This window comes from Pipistrellus kuhlii, unplaced genomic scaffold (assembly GCF_014108245.1).
Source record: "Pipistrellus kuhlii isolate mPipKuh1 unplaced genomic scaffold, mPipKuh1.p scaffold_m20_p_20, whole genome shotgun sequence".
Classification (NCBI taxonomy): Eukaryota; Metazoa; Chordata; class Mammalia; order Chiroptera; family Vespertilionidae; genus Pipistrellus; species Pipistrellus kuhlii.
Genome location: NW_023425516.1, coordinates 12118497 through 12139871, shown reverse-complemented (window position 1 = coordinate 12139871; position 21375 = coordinate 12118497). Strand labels below are relative to the sequence as shown.

The 21375-nt window shown below is 46.1% G+C and overlaps 2 protein-coding genes across 2 annotated transcripts; both read right to left on the bottom strand.

Annotated features, from left to right (window-relative positions):
• Positions 1–2158: 2158 nt before the first annotated feature.
• Positions 2159–3089, bottom strand: LOC118725681 (olfactory receptor 145-like). The gene is given in 2 exon segments (XM_036449709.1): positions 2159–3065; positions 3067–3089. Coding segments are annotated over 2 exon segments (930 nt in total).
• Positions 3090–15302: 12213 nt separating this feature from the next.
• Positions 15303–16249, bottom strand: LOC118725680 (olfactory receptor 8B12-like). The gene is given in 2 exon segments (XM_036449708.2): positions 15303–15634; positions 15637–16249. Coding segments are annotated over 2 exon segments (945 nt in total).
• Positions 16250–21375: the final 5126 nt, after the last annotated feature.

Here is a 21375-nt window from a genome sequence, read left to right as displayed (position 1 = left end):
CGAGTATGTTCACAACATCTCACAGCAAGTGACCTTAGGTTTAAAACTGAAATGTAAGAAGGGGTAAAAAGAGCTGCTTGTCCATGACTGTCCAGCACTGAACCTACTTCGTGTTTAGGAAGGAATACACATCCCTGGGAATGTAGTCTTGTGTGAGGCCGGGTCCCAGGCCCAGGTCTGTTGGTGAGGAACAGAGTGACCTCAGGGAAGGTGCCCAGGGCGGTATCTCTTCTCAGAAACGTGAGGAAATGGAATGAAAAGATTCTTTAGGTCCTTGAAATGTATCCTATGGTCTTAAGAACATTTAAGAATTAATATCATTGCTTCACAAACATATCCACTGCGCCACCTGAGCTGTGATACAAGGCTCTCTGTGCTTCTGAAATCCTCTCCAGATCCTGAGCTGAACTGGGAGCGGTAGACTTCTCCCCCTCCCCCTCCTCCGACTTTACAAGCACAGCTTAAAATGGAGCAAAGAAATGATTGTGTGGCCGAAACCGGTTTGGCTCCGTGGATAGAGCGTTAGCCTGTGGACTGAAAGGTCCCAGGTTTGATTCCGGTCAAGGGCATGTACCTTGGTTGTGGGCACATCTCTGGTAGTGGGTGTGCAGGAGGCAGCTGATCAATGTTGCTCTCTCATAGATGTTTCTATCTCTCTCCCTTCCTCTCTGTAAAAAAATCAATAAAATATATATTTTTTTTTAAAAGAAAAGAAATGATTGTGTGGAAGTCATTCCCAAATCCTGTCCTTCATAACCTTGGCATATATTATGATAAGTGAAACAAAGCAGTCAGAGAAAGATAAATATCACATGGTCTCACTCATTTATGGAATATAACGAACAACATAAACTGATGAACAAGAATAGATCCAGAGACATAACCTTGGCATGCAGAAGGCCGTCCTCCCAGCACTGCCAAATCCCATCAGGTCCAAGTGCCCGGGCCGCACACCACAGTCTCAGGCGGTGCCATGAGTGACACTTGGTGAGTCCTGGCACCCCTGCCCCGCACACCCTGCAGGATCCTTCCGGAATGCGTCAGGTCATTTAGCCAAGACCGTCTCCACCAAATCCTGAGCCTCCTACTTCCTTGCAAAAATGGGATATTTAAAATTAGCCCTTGACTAATTTCTGTAGACAGGACTAGATTTCAGCATCGTCGCAGAGGAGCTCACGTTTGAAATGAGACCGCCTGGGGCTGAGGGAGAAAGAAAGGGAGCCAAAGCACGTGACCTTAGAAATCAAGAGCCTGGGTCCGAGGCCCAGGTCTGCTGGTGAGGAACGGAGTGACCGTAGGGAAGGTGCCCAGGCTGGTGTCTCTTCCCAGAAACGTGAGGGAACGGAATGAAAAGATTCCTCAGGTCTGCGAAATGTATCCTATGGTCTTCAGGATATTTAAGAATTAAAGGATGTTTAAAATGGGAAGGGTAGCCCGGCTGATGTGGTTCAGTGGTTGACTATTAACCTACGAACCAGGAGGTACGGTTTGACTCCGGGTCAGGGCACGTGCCCTGGTTGTGGGCTCGATCCCCAGCATGGGGCAGCCGATCAATGATCCTCTCTCATCATTGATGTTTCTCTCTCTCTCTTTCTCTCCCCCTTCCTCTCTGAAATCAATTAAAAATTTTATTTATTTATTTTATTTAAAATATATTTTATTGATTTTGTACAGAGAGGAAGGGAGAGGGATAGAGAGTTAGAAACATCGAGGAGAGAGAGTCATCGATCAGCTGCCTCTTGCACACCCCCACTGGGGATGTGCCCAGCAACCAAGGTACATGCCCTTGACCGGAATCGAACCCGGGTCCCTTCAGTCCCCAAGCCGATGCTCTATCCATTGAGCCAAACCGGTTTCGGCTATTTATTTATTTTTACTGATGCAAAATATTTATTCCAAGTTAGTTATTTTATGCAGTAGTTTCCCCCTCAAGACCTGGGATAACCACGTCTTTTAAATCTGTAAATAACATTATCAACATAATCTTAATCTTTGAAATCTCACACACACAAAAATATATATATTTAAAATAACAAAAACAAAATGGGAAAGAGTTGAAACGTCTCCCATGTAGCGAAGGAAACCTGGATCACGTATGGAAGGAAAACGGTCCCTTTCCTGCAGTCCCTATCGCCCCTTTGTCAGGAGAAAGGGTTGTTTATTTACTTTTTGTTTTGCTCCAGGTTTTTTTCAGAGCCGCTTTGACGTCCTTGTTCCTCAGGCTGTAGATTAAGGGGTTGAGCATGGGCACCACGCTGGTGTAGAACAAGGAGGACACCTTCCCCTGGCTCAGAGGCAAAAGGGAAGACGGCTTGAGGTACACGAAGGCCCCGGACCCGAAGAAGAGAGAGACCGCCGTGAGGTGGGAGCTGCAGGTGCTGAAGGCCTTGGACCTGCCCCTGGAGGACCGGATGCGGAGGATGCTGGAGAGGATGAGTGCGCACGAGACGAAGATGGTGAGGGTGGGCACCCCGATGTCGATGCCCACCACCACGTACACCACCAGCACGTTCACGCGGGTGCTGGTGCAGGAGAGCTCCAGGAGGGGGAGGATGTCGCACATGTAGTGGTCCACCAGGCTGCGGGCGCAGAAGGTCAGCCTGGCCATGCACGCGGTGTGGGCCGCGGCCCCGACCAGCCCCATGGCGTAGACGCCGGACGCGAGGAGCAGGCAGACCCGGGGGGACACGGTGGCGGCGTAGGCCAGCGGGTCACAGATGGCCACGTAGCGGTCGTAGGCCATGGCGGACAGGACAAAGGACTCCGAGACCACGAAGAAGAGGAAGAAGAAGAGCTGCGTCATGCACCCCGCGTACGAGATGGCATTCCTGTCCGAGACAAAGCCGGCCAGCATTTTGGGGGTGATGGCGGTGGAGTAGCAGAAGTCGATGAGGGACAGATGGTAGAGGAAGAAGTACATCGGGGTGTGCAGGTGGGCGCTCAGCCCGATCAGGGCCAGCAGGCCCAGGTTCCCGGCCGCCGTGACCACGTAGGAGCCCAGGAACAGGAGGAAGAGGGGCGCCTGCAGGCCCGGCTGGTGGGTCAGGCCTGCGAGGACAAACTGTCACAGAGGAATTCTCAGCCACCATCCTCCTTCAAGGCATGCTATGGGACAAAGGAGGAGCTGCTCAGAGGAACAGAGAGAGAGAGAGGGAGAGAGGGAGGGAGGGAGGGAGGAAGAAAGAGAGAGGGAGGGAGGGAGAGAGAGAGAGAGGGAGGGAGGGAGAGAGCGAGCGAGCGGGGGGGGGTAGATAGAGAGAGAGAGAGAGAGAGAGGGAGAGAGAGGGGGGAGGGGGGGGAGAGAAAGAGAGTAGGAGAGAGAGAGAGAGAAGGGGGAGGGGGGCTGCTGCCCTCCCAGTCACCTCCCCGGTCCTGAAAACTAGACCCGCTCAGACAGACACACTGAACCTCAACAGACAGGCTTTCTGGGGGCCTGGGGCCTGTTCTCCCAACATCCTGGACTCTGCCTCTGCAGGGGGGCCTGCCTCCGCAGTGAGAATCCCCAGAATGCAGGGGGGAGCCCCCAGATCTTTCCTTTGGTCCATTTATATTGTGTCCTTCCAGCTCTGGTTTCTGCCAGAGTTGGTCAACGCTGTGCTGTCTCTGCGGCGAGTCCTCTCGGGGGTCAGAGCCAGTCCCGCTGGCTGGAGCGGTCCCTCACGGCCAAGTTAGACGGCGGAAAGGAGAGGCGACCTTCCTTCAGGCCGTCGCCCCCTGAGGTGGGCGACTTCGGAAAAGTTCATCCCAGGTTGGTCACTCACCCGCCTTCAGCCTGCAGCTCAGCGGCGCACCTTCCCCTCAGCTGTTCAGACAGGTAACAAACCGGTCTCAGTGCCAACCCGGATGAAGGTACTGGGAAAGAAAAGAGCCACATGCTCACCTGACAAGCTCAGGGGAGGCCTGCGTGGCCGTCTTGCAGACTCAGAGACCTAAAATAACCACGAAAGATGGTTTGAAAATTAAATATCGAACTACAAACAGGTTATAGTGCGTAGTCATTGTCCTAGACCGATGTTTCACCTGACAAAGATCAACTTAGATCACATGTGTCAAACACAAGGCCCGAGGGCCAAATCCGTCCCGCCAGGCCTTGCAATGTGGCCAGCACCGCGCTGTCATCACTGCACTCCGCTGCGTTTCCATCACAATGACAGTTTATGACTGTTCAGTAAACCATTCGGCCCGCGATTTAGGCTGGATTTTAGATTTTGGCCCCTTCTCTGATTGAGTTCAACACCCCTAACTTAGATCTTCTTTCCTGAGCCCATCCCGCACTCCTGCCTCTAAGATAGCAAATCTGTGAGAAGTCTGGGTAACTTGTACAGTAACTTCCTTTTTACCCGGGACCCCTCAGGGCACAACCAATGGCCTCGAGACATTCCCTCATTGTTATGGTTATCAAGTTAATTGTCAACTGTTGATTACGTTAGAGTATCCTGTATCTGTCTCTGTAAGAGAAGCTCCATCATTTCACCTTGTACCCTATCCCAGAGGTTTCCCTGCTTTGCTCTGTCCCACCTCCCTAACCTACCACCATGAATTTCATGTAACTCATCTACGTCCCTTTCCTCTGATTGCAACGTATAAATAAAGAAACGTAACCCACCATTCTCCGGAGCATTATCTCAATCCGTTGAGGTTCTGCTTCCCGGCACATGTGGACAGTTTGGCTCAAATAAACTCACAAAAATTCTTTACAGGTTTCAATGGTTTAATCGTTAACAGTCCTAACAGCACCCCTTTAGCTTCTGTCCTGCTTGGGCTGACTTAGAATTCCTTCTGAGCTAAAGGAGCTAAAGAACGAGGTAGCTGTTTGAGGCTTTGCCCTGAGGCTTTTTCCAGCTTGGGGTGGAGAGGGAGGGAAGGGAGAGGGGGAAGCCGCATTCTCACCTGTGCTCAGTGCCAGCTGGGGACTGGGGACGGGAGAGAGCAGTTTTCTTCTGGGCTTAGAGATCTGGGGACCTGATTAGAAGCTGGATGCCAGAGGTTCCCCTGGGATCCCAGCCCCTGGAAACTAACTTTCAAAAGGAGGACTTTTTGCCAAGTCCCTTGGTAATACCCTGTTTCCCAGAAAATAAGACAATGTCTTATATTAATTTTTGCTCCCAAAGATGCGCTAGGTCTTATTTTCAGGGGATGTCTTATTTTTCCATGAAGAAGAATACGCTACACATTTATTGTTAAATGAAAATAAAGGAAATGTATTACCTGTATACGGTACGGTAGTACGGTAGTTGTCAACACAAACCAGACAAACTGTGAATCCTACAGTATCAAGAATTTCCTCATTTATTCAATGACAATCATGTCATCATCTTCTGGAACATCATCATAACAATTCAATTCCTGAATTTCCTGGTGAATTTCTTGTGACTCCATTTCTTTCAGAATCAGTGGACCAAATCTCTCATGTTTAGCAATAGCATTCTGAGACAGAGCCTAGGAGGGGACCTTATTTTCGGGGAGATGCCTTATATTCAGAAGGAGACCTGTAAGTAGGACTTATTTTCGGAGGATGTTTTATTTTCAGGGAAACACAGTATCTGAGCGGGGTTTTACGAACATTATTTGTTCAATGAACATCTGCTCGGTAAAATGCAAAACGCGATGCAAGAATAACCAGCTCTTGCTCGTTGCACACTTATATGCTCCCAGCATGCCTCCTGTCCTCACACTTAGATATTGACCTCAGCGTGCCGGGATCCATACCATTCTAATGTAATACTTCATTTTAACCCCTCCCCCTCAGTGCTGCTTGCCTGGTTTTTATCACTGCCATCTTAGAGGTGTAATTTAACAGATATGAAGCTAAATTCCAAATCAGGCATTCTTTTTTTCTTTTTAAAAAAATATATTTTATTGATTTTTTTACAGAGAGGAAGAGAGAGGGACAGAGAGCCAGAAACATGGATGAGAGAGAATCACCGATCAGCCGCCTCCTGCACACCCCCTGCCGGGGATGTGCCTGCAACCAATGTACATGCCCCTGACCGGAATCGAACCTGGGACCCTTCAGTCCGCAGGCTGATGCTCTATCCACTGAGCCAAACCGGTTTCGGCCAAATCAGCCCTTCTGAACAATGGCATTTAATGTCTCCCTGTGAGAAAGAATAGAATAGAACGTTGCCTTCAAGGCTCTGACATTCTCTTGGGAAAGATGAGAGAATACATAGAACTAAATATGAAAAAAAAAGTGTGAGATCTAGAAAGGGTAAAAATAAATGCTAGGTGAGTTCAAGGAGTGCACTGTCTGCACTGCGTACATTTCAGTGAATCCTAGGACTTGCCCGATCGGAAGAACCATCCCCATTCGTTAAGAACGGTTTCCCCCCAAACGGCTAAGTTTTGGGGATTCTCCTCCATGGGCCCCGCCCTCTAACCTCCCAGGACTCTCAGGGGACCCTCAGGGTGATGGACTTGTAGCTCCAGCAATGTTTGTTTCCCTGTCTTGCTTGCTTTGATCTGTTTCTAACTCCCCCTCTCCCATGGCGTATCCCTCTGTATCCCAGCCTTTTGGTCTTGGTTGAGCTCAGCACAGCTACATCACAGTTTTGGGGGCTTTGAGAAAAGAATTGCTAAGAGCTAGGTCATGCTGAGCAGGGCCAGAGGGAGGCTACTGTCAGCTGGGAGAGGAGCGCCGATAGAAGTTAGAGTTGCTCTGAAGTCATATCTTTTCTTTTTAAAAAAATATATTTTATTGATTTCACACAGAGAGGAATTGAGAGGGACAGAGAGTTAGAAACGTCGATGAGAGAGAAACACCGACCAGCTGCCTCTTGCACACCCCCCACTGGGGATGTGCCCGCAACCAAGGTACATGCCCTTGACCGGAATCGAACCCAGGACCCTTCAGTCCGCAGGCCAACGCTCTATCCACTGAGCCAAACCGATCCCAGCTTTTTTTTTTTTTTTTAATAAATCTTTATTGCTCAGATTATTACAATTGTTTCTCCTCCCCCAGCCCCCTATAGCTCCCTTCTACCCGGTTCCCTCCTCACCCTCTGCCCTTATCTTCTCCCACCCTCCTGCCATTGTCCTCATCCATAGGTGTACAATTTTATTATTTTTAAAAAATATATTTTATTGATTTTTTAGAGAGGAAGGGAGAGAGATAGAGAGCTAGAAATGTCAATGAGAGAGAAACATGGACCAGCTGCCCGCAACCAATGTACATGCCCCTGTCCGGAATTGAACCTGGAACCTTTTAGTCCGCAGACCGACGCTCTACCACTGAGCCAAACCGGTTTCGGCGATAGGGGTATGATTTTAATCCAGTCTCTTCCTGCACCCTCCACACCCCTTTTCCCCTGATAATTATCAATCCACTCCCTTTCTTTGCCCCTATTATAGTCACCAGTTTATTCTGTTCCTCAGATTTTTAATTCACTTGATTTTTAGATTCACTTGTTGATATATATGTATTTGTTGATCATAATTTTATCCCCCTTCTTCTTCTTCTTCTTCTTCTTCTTCTTCTTCTTCTTCTTCTTCTTCTTCTTCAAGTTCTGTCTTTTAGTTGTTGTTTTGAAATTGTTGTGCGAGGTGGCAGCTTAGGTGCTTACCTAGGCCGCCATCTTGGTTTCTCCTCTGAAAGTCATATCTTTTCTTCAGAACTGTATCTAAGGCCCATCTCTCCAGCATGCTTCATCCACAGTCAGGTTCATGGCCCTTGACTAGTTACCTTGTTCCTACTTCCTGTCCCACCGCCGACGCCCTATTTTTTTAAATAGCCACACTCTTCCATACCACCAAGGACAAACTACAAAGTCAGGAGAGGTTTCCTTGACTGTCTCCAAATCTCCTCTTTCTGTACCCATTTCTACTCTCAGTCAATGTTCCTCCTCCCCAAATACTCAAGAGTCCTGAACCCTGCTCTGCCTGTGATTCTCCAATAAAACCCGCTCTCAGGAAAAATATCTCACAAATTCATCAGCACAGCCTCATAAAGACTTGCCGAGGATCAGACACATTCCAGATGCTCTTCCATTCCTTAAAAAAGTGATAAAGAAGACAACATCTCTAACCCGCAAATAGATCTCTCCTGATGGAGTTTCACACTGCACCCGATTGATGAGTCAGGATGGGAGCGCTGAGCCATCATGAACAGGGTTGATAATTGAAGCCGTGTTGGCAGTGGCCTGCGCCACACGTGGAGAGATAATGACAACCCCTGTATCTGCCCTGGGCGTGTGCTGTATGTGAGCGTGTTGAGTGACACTTGCATGAACCCAGTGCTTGCCAGTCCCCCACACAGGGATCCTGCTTGGTCACTGCTCACCGGCAACAGGCCCAAAGCGGAAATCTGACCCTGAGGAATCTGCCACAGCCATGGTGATACCAATGCACCCCAACCCCTGCCGCCCAGTCACAAGGAAAGAAATCCTTATGACAGACCCACAGTAAGCCCCTAGGAAAAGGGCTCCCTGAGGTGCAGAGAGCAAAGAAGGCTCAAGCTTCATGACAAGTTGACTTTTCTCTCTGAAGCTTTGAAGGATCCTTGTTTGGATGACAGAACCACCAAGCAAAGTTCCTCTGGATTTATGTCACTTCAGAGCCCGTTGCCATGGGAACCGCATCTCCAAATCCTCTCCGCTGGGATTTTTTCACTCAAGTCATGTTCCCTAAAGAGCAGCCGAAGCCCAAGCAGGAAGCAGTGTGGGAAGCTCTATTCTTAACTGCGCTCCTTCAGCTACAGAACTGCCCTCTTTCAAAAAGTTGAATCTCTATATAGTGCTTCTCTGTTACTTATTTCCATCTCTTAAAAAAATGATGGTTTATTTATGTCATTGCACATGCAATGCATGGACATGCAACACCATGTCTCCCCTGCACAAGCGTTGACCCTCAGACTTCGGGTGGCCCAAGGTTGGCCTCAAGGGCATCGACCCGCGCTCACACCAGCTGGCCAAACAGAAGTGAGAACAGGCACAGACGTCGTTCCAAGGAGGAAAGATGGCAGCTGGGATGTCTTCCTTTGCAGTGGCCTCACTGTGCTCCAGAGAAAGCGTACATTAGGAGTTACGTGGTTCTGCATTATATTTCATCTCAATTGACTTTCAATAAACATTTTCTACTCCTTACCATACAAATCTATACATACATGATATATGTATTTAACATGGAATCCTAGAATTAGAAGGAATCTTGGAGGTCTACATTGGGGTGTAATGAACAGATAGTGAAGCCTATGCACCAAGCACTTTGCTGGTAGGTTTATGTAAATTACATGTATTATGTGTGTGTGTGTGTGTGTGTGTGTGTGTGTGTGTGTGTTTAAATATTTGTATTTATTTCAGAGAGAGATAGAAATATCAATGATGAAAGAAAATCATTGATCAGCTGCCTCCTGTATGCCCCCTACTGGGGATGGAGCTCACAACCCGGGCATGTTCACTCACTGGAGTTGAACCGTGACTTCCTGGTCGATGCTCAACCACTGAGCCACACCAGTTGGGCTTCCATGTCTCTTTTTATCCACTTGGTCAAATCCCTCCTTTGGCTTTTCACCTACCGTTTTGGGATTTGAAGTTCTCCAGCCCCAGCTATATTAAAAGTGAGTATGAGGCAGGATCGTAGGTTGAAATACTGTTTGACTTACACGCCTAATATGACACACCTAATACTGAACACAATGACACATGTGCAAACTGTTTATAGTACTTCCTAAGCTCAATAGAAAGAAATACAAATACGGTTCAATGAAAGCCCACCTTTGAAACCAGATAAATTCAGGGACACGTTTGCTTTTTATCTAATACTAAGGACTCCACCAGAGGTTTCCGATAAATAGCTATGTGGCAAACCCATTTCCAGGAGGTAAACAAATAATGTAGGGTTCCCCACATATGGTTTTACTGCAAAGATTTTTTTAAAAAATGTATTTTATTGACTTTTTACAGAGAGGAAGAGAGAGGGATAGAGAGTTAGAAACATCGATGAGAGAGAATCATCGATCAGCTGCCCCCTGCACACCCCTACTAGGGATGTGCCTACAACCAAGGTACATGCCCTTAACTGGAATCGAACCTGAAACCGTTCAGTCTGCAGGCCAACGCTCTATCCACTAAGCCAAGCTGGTTTCGGCCTACTACAAAGATTTTGGATGCCTGCAACATGCTAATGTTGACAGAAAACCGACAGTTGGTTAGAGGATGGCCCTTTTGGCTGTGACCTGCAGGGTGAAGAGATTTGGAGGCCAAGGACAGTCACCTGGTGTCAGAGAAAGCTGGACACCTTCCCACATCAGGAGCTGCCCAGAGCTCAGATTCATCGCAGCCCACAGTTTGGGGCTTTGAAAACAGGAATCCATTTCTAAGTGACATTTATCTAAGGTGTGTACATGCTATAAAAAGCACATTGCATTAACACCAGCAATACAAAATACGTGACTTCCAGGCATGTTAAGGGAATACCATGTTCTAAGTTTGTGCTGGAGGGAAAAAATGCCAAGAGGTGGTCTTACTTGAAGGCAATTTGATGGAAGGTAGGGTTATCCTAGGCCAGTGGTCAGCAAACGGCGGCTCGAGAGCCACATGCGACTCTTTGGCCCCTTGAGTGTGGCTCTTCCACAAAATACCACTGCCTGGGCGAGTCTGTTTTGAAGAAGTGGCGTTAGAAGAAGTTTAAGTTTTAAAAATGTGGCTCTCAAGAGAAATTTCAATCGCTGTGCTGTTGATATTTGGCTCTGTAGACTAATGAGTTTGCCAACCACTGTCCTAGGCAAAAGTGGGGATGTCTTCATTGACTTAAAAAAATTAATCCTAAAACTGCAGATTCACTAATCTTATTTTAAATAAATAAATAAATAAATAAATAAATAAATGAAGCAAAGAAGTTCCTTGCTGGACAAAGATGTCTCAGAAATCCTAACAGCAGGACGGTGAAGGCTCTGCTATTTTTTTCACATCTCTGCTGGTCAGGAAAGCCACGAACCCTCTGGAACGTGTTTTTATTTGGTCCTTTTCAAAGCTTTCTCTAGGGCTAAAGACTACTTTTCATCCCCAAGTCGTGCTGCAGTGGAAGTAACCAGGTTTAGGAGTCTACACATCTGGCTGTGGGACCTTGGGAAAGTAAACATGTTTTCAACCAGGTTTTCCTCTCTGCAAACAGGAGTATCCAACCTCCATCTGCCTCTAGATGGAGGGTGTAACACCCACCTGCTGCCTCCTGCACACCCCCTACTGGGGATCACATTTCAAGTGCTCGATACCATCTTATGACACAGTACACAGTACACAGTACACCCACCTCCCTCTTTCCTGCCCCCACTTGAAGTGCCTCACACTTCCAACCTCACCCTTCTCATCCCCTCAGCCCATGTAAATTCCCAGAGTAGTTCCATTCCTTCCTATGGTTTACCCATCCCCTATTGATGTGTTAATTGTGCATTAATTACCTTCAGTATTCCATTGCTGAAGAGACTCACACCTCCAACCTTTTATAGTCACAAGGAAAGGCTAAAGCAATGGCTGGAGGGAGTGTGCAAAGGGAGGAGTCCTCCTCAGGCCCAGGCTTCCTCGTCCTCCTGTCTTCAGGTCTGTTTCTTGGTGGGGGCGGGGGGGAGGGGGGGGACCCAAAATCTGCTCTGCTTCCCATGGGCTAGTATCATTTGCATCATCCACCCATGTGACCGGCATGAACTGGTGACACCCCCAGGCTCCACTGAAACCAGGTTCCATTATTATTTTTTATTTTTTATTTTATTATTTTTAAATATATATATTTTATTGATTTTTTTAAAAAATATTTTTTTCATTGATTTTGTACAGAGAGGAAGGGAGAGAGATAGAGAGTTAGAAACATCGATGAGAGAGAGTCATCGATCAGCTGCCTCTTGCACACCCCCTACTGGGGATGTGCCCACAACCAAGGTCCATGCCCTTGACTGGAATGGAACCCGGGACCCTTCAGTCCCCAAGCTGATGCTCTATCCATTGAGCCAAACCGGTCTCGGCTATTTTATTGATTTTTTACAGAGAGGAAGAGAGAGGGACAGAGAGTTAGAAACATGGATGAGAGAGAATCATCCATCAGCTGCCTCTTGCACACCCCCTACTGGGGATGTGCCTGCAACCAAGGTACATGCCCTTGACCGGAATCAAACCCGGAACCTTTCAGTCCGCAGGCTGACGCTCTATCCACTGAGCCAAACTGGTTTTGGCTAGTTATTATTTTTTATATGTTTTATTGAGTTTTTACAGAGAGGAAGGGAGAGGGATAGAGAGTTAGAAACATCAGTGAGAGAGAAACATCAATCAGCTGCCTCCCACACACGCCCTACTTGGGATGTGCCCACAACTAAGCTACGTGCCCTTGACCGGAATCGAACCTGGGACCCTTGAGTCTGCAGGCCGATGTGCTATCCACTGAGCCAAACTACTTAAGGCTATTATCAATTTATTATAACTCAATTATTAAATAACCATGCCAAACTCAAAGGCTAACGCGGGCCAAATAAACACGGTTTGGATGTATGTGGGCTACAAAAAAACATAAGCTTCCATTTTCATAGAAACATACGTTTATTTCAACAGAGATGCCGAATACAAAGAACTGAAATAAATAACTGTTCACATAAAATAATAGAACATTTTAATAAAAATCATTAACTTACCAGACACTGAATAACTGCATGAATTAATAAGCAGAACACAAAGGAACCCATTTTTCTTGTTCTCCGAAAGCAAAATATTTTCTGTTGTGCACACCATACAAGTCAGTCCCCGCTTCATCCGGAAGGTCCTCCGGAAGGATGTCCAGTCTAATTAGCATATTGCACTTTTTTATTATTAGAGAGTAGAGGTCCATTGCACAAAGATTCGTGCAATAGGCCTTCCTTCCCATGGCTGCAGGCACTGGCTTTCCTCCAGCACCTGGGACCCAGGCCTCTGCTCTGGCCACCACCTTCCATCTCCGCTCTGGCTGGAGCCTTCTGTTTACTCCAGCTGGAGCTTTCAGTGTTTACTCTAGCTGAGAGGGAAGCCCAGGTCTCGATCGCCAGAGTGGAGCTGGTGTCAACAGCCAGGGGAAGGAAGGTCTACTCTTTATTAAAAAAATATATTTTAATTGATTTTTTACAGAGAGGAAGGTAGAGGGATAGAGAGTTAGGAACATCAATGAGAGACATCAATCAGCTGCCTCCTGCACACCCCCTACTGGGGATGTGCCAGCAACCAAGGTACATGCCCTTGACCGGAATCGAACCTGGGACCTTTCACTCTGCAGGCCAATGCTCTATCCACTGAGCCAAACCGGTTTCGGCAAGGTCTTGCACTAATTTCATGCATCAGACCTATAGTTCTCTAAATAATTCTCTAAAAATAATCATCTTGGACCACAACCAAGATAACCCTTAAATGAGACTCTAAACTCTGTCTCAGCCTTGACCCTCGTGCACTGCTGGTGGGAATGCAGACTGGTGCAACCACTGTGGAGAACAGTGTGGAGTTTCCTCAAAAAACTGAAAATGGAACTCCCATTTGACCCAGTAATCCCACTCCTAGGAATATATCCCAAGAAACTAGAAACACCAATCAGAAAGGATATATGCACCCCTATGTTCATAGCAGCACAATCTACAATAGCCAGAATTTGGAAACAGCCTAGGTGCCCGTCAGCAGATGATTGGATCCAAAAACTATGGTACATCTACACAATGGAATACTATGCTGCCATAAAGAAGAAGGAATTCTCATCATTTGCAGCAACCTGGATGGAATTGGAGAACATCATGCTGAGTGAAATAAGCCAATCAATGAAAGAGAAACACCACATGACCTCACTCATTTGTGGATAATAAAGAGCATTATAAACTGATGAACCAAAAGATAGATATAGAGACAGTAAAGCAACAAGCAGATTGTCAAATTACAGCGGGGAGGGGAGGAGGATCTGGGGGAGATAATAGATCAACCGAAGGACTTGTATACATGCATATAAGTACAACCAATGGACATAAAACTATGGGGAGGGAGGGGATATGGGGGAGGGAGGGAGGGGGGCAAAAAAAATCATTAAAATATGTAAAAAAAAATAAATAAATAAATTTTAAAAAAAAGAAAAAAAAAAGAAAAAAAAAAAGAAAAGATGAAGGCATTAAGGAGGAGACAAACACCTCAGAGACACACGCATGATGGAGAGTGGGGGGAGGTGGGGGAAGGTAATGGTGGGTAAAGGATGGCGGAAGGAGCCTTGACGTGGGGTGGTGCACACACAATACAGAATGCGGATGATGTGTTATAGAATTTCACACCCGAAGCCTATATGTTATTAGCAAATGTCACCCCAATAAATTCAGTAAATCTAAGAAAATAAAAATGAAGAAATACAAAAGGAAAAAAAAAGAAAAAAAAAGAAAATACAACTCTGTCTTAGAATTAAGTTCCTTCTAGCAGAAGTTATGCGGTGCCCTGCGGGTTTGGCCAGAAGCTAAAGATTAACCTGCCGCTTAGCACGTCTTGCTCCGGAGGATCTCTGCAAAGTCCCTTTCCTGATCCTCCCCCATAGCTAGCCCAGGCCTTGGAATGTTACACCTTGGAATGTTACGCCACCCTGGCAGTTAGCCAATCCTGTGTTGTCAGATACCTTACCACCTTGTCACTCAGTGCCTAAACCAATTATACAGTGTCAAAGACCCCACTGCGTAGGCAACCCTGCCCCCCTTTGTTCCTGCTGTATATATACTGCCATTCCAAAAATAAAGTTTGAGGCTTGATCAGAAAAAAAACAAACAAAAAAAACAAAAAAAAACAAAACTCTGTCTCAGCCTTGATATGACACCTCTGCCAAGCATCTGTATACCCCATCAAACTCAATTTCTCTCCCCTGGAAGAAAGTAGCATGAGGTTACTGTTAATACGTTTGTAATTTGGACGTGCTAGGTCAACTTACATGTGAAATGAAATCTTCCAAGAAAGAGATGGGGAGAGAACACAGGACGAAAGGGAAAACAAATTGGCCTCGGATTCAAGCTGGAGAGTCAGTTCCACCTCTGCCACCAGAAAGCTTTATATCCCCGGACAACCTACAAATACTTAACTCTCCAAAGTGTGACGCATTATATAAAATTCTAGACTAAATGATTCTGAAGCACCATTCAATACTGGGTACTCTCTAATTGCTGAAACTATTTTCATAAAATAAAGAGGGAAGTTTTAGGGGATGAGAATGAGGGAGAATAAAACTATTTTGGAGAGTTAAAATGACCTTTACATATAGAATAGAAAAGCATGAAGCTTGAATTCCTTATCAAACATAAACATAGAAATACCAGCAGTCTAATTAAAAATCCCTCATCCATTGTCTCAATTCCTAATTTTTCTTTTCCAAAAGGATGTTATTCTGTCCAAGGATTTCTTCAGGGCCAATTTGACATCCTTATTCCTCAGGCTATAAATTAGTGGGTTCAACATGGGCACCACGATGGTGTAGAACAGAGAGGACACTTTGCCCTGGCCCAGGGGTAGAACAGAAGGTGGTTTGAGGTACATGAAAGCTCCCGACCCAAAGAAAAGAGAAACTGCCATGATGTGAGAGCTGCAGGTGCTGAAGGCTTTGGACCTGCCTTCCATGGAGCTAATGTGGAGAATGCTGGAGAGAATGAAGCCATAGGAGATAAAAATGGTAGCAATAGGCAGCCCACGGTCACGACAATAAAGACCACCAGCAAATTTACGTAAGAGCTGTTGCAGGCCAGCTCCAGGAAAGGAAGGATGTCACACATATAATGATTGACAAGATTGCCAGCACAAAAGGTTAGAGACATTATATTTCCTGTATGAGCGAAAGCCCCCCAAATCCCCATCCCATAGACACCCAGCAGAAGAGACAGGCACACCCGCGGAGACATGGTGACCGTGTACAACAGCGGCTTGCAGATGGCAGCATAGCGGTCATAGGCCATGGCTGAGAGGATGAAGGATTCAGAAAAAACAAAGAAGCAGAAGAAGAAGAACTGAGTCATACACCCTGCATAGGAGATGATGTTTTTTGAGACAAAACTCATCAGCATTTTGGGGATGATGGTAGTGGAGAAACTCAAATCTATGAAGGACAAGTTGAAGAGGAAAAAATACATGGGGATATGAAGGTGAGAGTTCAGCCCAATCAACGTGATCATGCCCAGGTTCCCCACCACAGTGACCAAGTAGAAACCTAGGAACAGAAAGAAGAGGGGGAGCTGGAGTCCTGGCCAGTCTGTCAAGCCCGAGAGGATAAACTCTGTCACCAAGGAGGCGTTCTCTGCAGCCATTCTCCTCTGGGAGGGTCTGGGAAGGAAAAGGAAAGGAATTGCTTAGAGAAAGAGAGGGGAAGAACCCCATTCTTGAGAACAGTATTCGAATAGTATTTGAACTTGAAAGAAGATGGCATTTTCTTGTACCTGCATCTGTCTTTATGGTCCCAAAGTGCCTTGAACCATGCTAGTAACTGTGGGTAAAATCTGCCTCCCAGATAAGGGTGAATCCAACTGAGGAGAAAGTCCACCGAGCCCCGCTGGGATGACCCTAAAGCCTGCCTCTTCCTTCCCTCTAAAGCCCTCACTCAAGTTCTGTAAGATCTTTTCTTGGGTGCTATTGAGAGGCTGAAGCAAGTTGGCCCTGCCTAGACCATCCACCTGCGGTCAGTGCTCATCAGAACAGAAAGATGAGGTCGTGTTGCCTCCTCTTTAGCTGGGATGGCTGTGGAATATTGTGGGAAAATAATACTGGAGTAGTATGGTAAAGTGATTAATTAAACCCAAGGAACACTGACCACACCATAACTCTGCCAGTGGCACTGTTTTAATGCTCTGGGGCGCTCTGATTAAACCCCTCTAACAGATGAAGACATTGGGCTTACCAGGAAGCTCCTTGCACAAGTCCCAGTCCTTCTAAGTGGCTCCCGGGGTTGGAGGTTAACCTCTCTGCTCCAGGACTCACCTGGCCAGGCAGGCACTCCCCTCCTTCTGCCTGGAGTCACAGTGCTGCACTGCGCTGGCTCCCACCCATTTCTCTCCTGGAGACTCAGATGGCCCTGGTGCAAAGGAGGTGACAATTCAGAGCTCAGACCCCTCTGCTTCTGCTTCCCTCCTTTAAAGATCAAAACCTCCAGGTGGCTTTGGTTCACCTCCAGAGCTGCAGAACACAATCCTGACCTGGTTTTTTCCTGAGCCTTCTGTCCAGCTTCTAGGAATGAGGCTGCACCTTGGCTTAACAGCGTTTTATCCAAGATAAGATGAGCATCTTATTCTGGAGCAGAGCCCGCAGTGACCTAGTTACAGAGGCTCCCTCAGGATCACTGCTCCCCAAGGAAGAAGGAGTGTTTTTTAGGCCCTTAATAATGCTTGCTGGGGCTTTTAATGGCCTAACCTGTCATTCAGGTTACATCTTTCCAAGTACAATTAAGAGCAGAGCTCTGTGGTCAAGATAATTCTTGGGCTTGTATTGAGCACTTACTATATACCTGGCACCCTCATCCAAAGGACTCAAAGCAATGCATAGATAATTTTACTGTGTTTATTCCTCACAACAGCCATATGTGTTAGGTCTATCAATCTCCACTTTAAAAGTGAGGGGCACAGAGAAACCAAGATGGCAGCATAGGTAAACAACTAAACTGCTGCCTTGCAAACCATATCAAAACTACAACTAAAAGACAAGACATGGAACACTGGTGCACTGCTGGTGGGAATATAGACTGGGGCAGCCACTGTGGAGAACAGTATGGAGTTTTCTCAAAAAACTGAAAATGGAACTTCCATTTGACCCAGTAATCCCATTCCTAGGAATATATCCTAAGAAACTGGAAACACCAATAAGAAAGGATATATGCTCCCCTATGTTTATAGCAGCACAATTTACAATAGCTAAGATTTGGAAACAGCCTAAGTGCCCATTAGCAGATGACTGGATCAGAAAACTATAGTACATCTACACAATGGAATACTATGTTGCCATAAAAAAGAAGGAATTCTTACCATTTGCAGCAACCTGGATGGAATTGGAGAACATCGTGCTAAGCGAAATAAGCCAGTCAATGAAAGAAAAATACCACAAGATCTCACTCATTTATGGATAATAAAGAAAATTATCAACTGTTGAACAAAAAGATAGATACAGAGACAGTAAAGCATCAAACAGAAAGTCAAATTACAGCGGGAAGGTTAGGGAGAGGTGGGGAAGATAAGAGATCAACCGAAAGACTTGTGTGTATGCATATAAGCATAACCAATGGACGCAAAACTATGGGGGTTTGAGCACATATATGGGAGTGGAGTGTGTGGGTGGGTGGGGGGGATGGTAAGATATGTACACATATAATACCTTAATAAAAGACAAAATGTGCACCATCCAGAACCACAGGAAAGCTGGCCGGGTGTAAATTATACAACTGTAAGAAAAGAGGAAAGCACATTGAGACTCAGAGGAGCTGCAGGAGGCAGAGGTCGGGAGACTTGCACGAGGAGAGGATGGTGGTGGCTGTGTGCACGGACAGCTGGCTTTCTAAAGCGGGAGGGAGAAGGAAGCTCCCAACTGCATTGAACTCCAGCCCCGGGTAAGACGCTGGAAAACCAGACTCACTTGGGGGAATCTGGACTGTCAGAGAAAGAGAAAGAACACTGAGACTCGGAAGCTGTGGAAGGCAGAGGTACGGAGGTGCGCGTGCACAGAGAGGACTGATTGCTGAATGCATGGGAGGCTGAGTGTGTGGCTGGCATTCTGAAGCAGGAGGGAGAAGGAAACTCCAGACTGTGCTGAACTCCAGTTCTGGGCAAGTTTCTGGGAACCCCAACTCATTCGGGGAGAAACTGGACTGTCTGGCAGCAGGTGAAACTCGGGCGGCTTTCTCCTAGAGGTACTTGTAGAGATTACCAAGGGACACTGAGACCCTGGGGCCTCCTAGGGCAGGGCTGATGGGAAACCAAGGCTGTCTGCTCTGTCCTGAAACCCCACCCCACCCAAGCTGAATACAGAGGCTTTTGCAATTTTGCAAGTCTTATCTCATAAGAGTGTCTCCAGCACAGTTCTCCCAATGTAGACACAGCTGATCCTCACAGCCAATTGGCCTGGAGGTCAATTCCTCCCAGTGATACCAACAATAATCAAGACTTAACTACAAGGCTGAGCACAGTCCACAAAGAGTCGCACCAAGAGTGTCCACCTCAGGTAACTGGGGAGGCTGAGCCACTGGGAGGACACCTACCACACAACGCAACTCTACCAACTCAGGAAGGCAGTGGAAATATGGAGATAAAGAAACCGATCACATACAAAATAAGTGGAGGAAAGCAAATGACTGGATATAGAGTTCAAAACCACAGTTATAAGGTTTTTCAAGAATTTCCTAGAAAAGGCTCATAAACTTAGTGAGACCCTTGAGGATATGAAAAAGGACCAACTAGAAATTAAACATACACTGATTGAAATAAAAAATATTATATATACAGAGACCTGTTATATATAACAGCAGACTAGGGTACCACAAGAATCAAGTCAAATGCTCGTCTGTCCAACTCTAAACATCACGGGGGCCAGGGGCCTTGCAGGGTTTCTTAGGCAAACACAGGCACTTGATGTGTGTTACTGACAGCACCCAATTTTGTCTCCAGGAAATAGTTCTGGCTACTGTGACCCGCACACATAGTCAACTGTCTAAGAGGGAAGTTCACTTATATAGGGACTAATACAGTTTAGTGTGGCAACTTTCAGTCTATACCCCTTACCTGGGTTTTATACATATTCAGGATGAAAGATTTAATATATATATATATATATATATATATATATATATATATATATATATATATATATTGAACTTAGAGAGAGAGGAAGGGAGAGGGAAAGATAGAAACACTGATGAGAGAAACAGCAATCGGCTGCCTCCTGCACACCCTCTGCTGGGGATCGAGCCTGTAATGGGGTATGTGCCCTGACTGGTGGGAATCGGATTGGTGACCTTTTAGTTCATGAGTCAACACTCAACCCCAGAGCCACACTGGTTGGGCAAGGATGACAGATTTTATAGCCAGTGGATTATATAGGTTCCATCCTACATTAATGGCAGAAGTCCCCTTGGGGAAGATAGGAAATCAAACCACAAAGGCAGAATCCATCTTCCTCCAGGCAAGTCCAACTAAAACCACTGCACACAGGCCTGTGTGTGTTTCTGAACGTGTGCAGGTGTAGCAGCGAGGACTTGCTCACCCCTAGATAAGACTCAGCAGTGATGGTGCCTCATCTGTCTATTTCCCCTGTTTTCACAGAGAATTGTCCACTACCCAGAGTAACTCTCATGGACCCCAATTTTTTTAAAAGTATATATTTTATTGATTTTTATATAGAGGAAGGGAGAGAGATAGAGACTTAGAAACATTGGTGAGGGAGAAACATCAATCAGTTGTCTCCTGCACACTCCATATTTGGGATATGCCCGCAAAAAAAGGTACATGCCCTTGTCCAGAATCAAACCTGGGACCCTTCAGCCCACAGGCCAATGCTCTATTCACTGAGCCAAACCGGTTAGGGCTAAGTTATGAAATTTTTATTAAGACATTTCTTACATACCATTACATTGTCTGGGCCACAAAAATACTCATTGTGGGATGCATGTGGCCCATGGGCCGTGAGTTTGACATGTTTGCCATACAATATTGGCCCAAACAGGTCAGGGACCCACGGTTATAAAACAACGTTTATCTTTACTAAATATATTCCATGGCATTGGAAGTGGTCGGCACAATTGATAGCTGCCAAATGCTTATGTCCAGCTCACACCTATGTCCTGCATTGTCAGCAGACTGTCAACAGACTGTCAGACAGACTGTCAGACATCCTCACCAGAATGTCTCTGAGACACCTAAGACTCAACCATGTGAAGTACAAGGATCCCTAAAATGTTCGTCTCCTGTGTTTGAATAAAGGCAAAGCACAAGATTAATAACTAAAATGAACACAATCTTTTTATTCTTGTGTGACTGACCTCTCCATCGATCCTGAAGTCATAGATGTTGATGATGGAGCTGAAACTTAACTTCTCAGCCTGTCACTCGTTCATTTGTTACCATAGGCAGAGCACAACTGCCTATTTGGCATGGATAATGAGAGACCACATCTTTGCCTCTTGGATCTTTTAACTTTCTTCTCTTTTTTTAATCTTTGAAAATTTTTAAAGTTTTTTTTTAAATTGATTTTTAGAAAGAGGGGAAGGAAGAGGGAGAGAAACAGCGATGTGAGAGCATAACATCCATCTGCTGTCTCCTGCATGCTCCCTACTGGGGATCGAGCCCACCACCCAGACATGTGCCTTGACTGGAATCAAACCTGCCACTTCTTAGTGTACAGGATGATGCTCCAACCAACTGAGCCACATCGGCCAGGGCAGTTGGGCAATATTTATAAG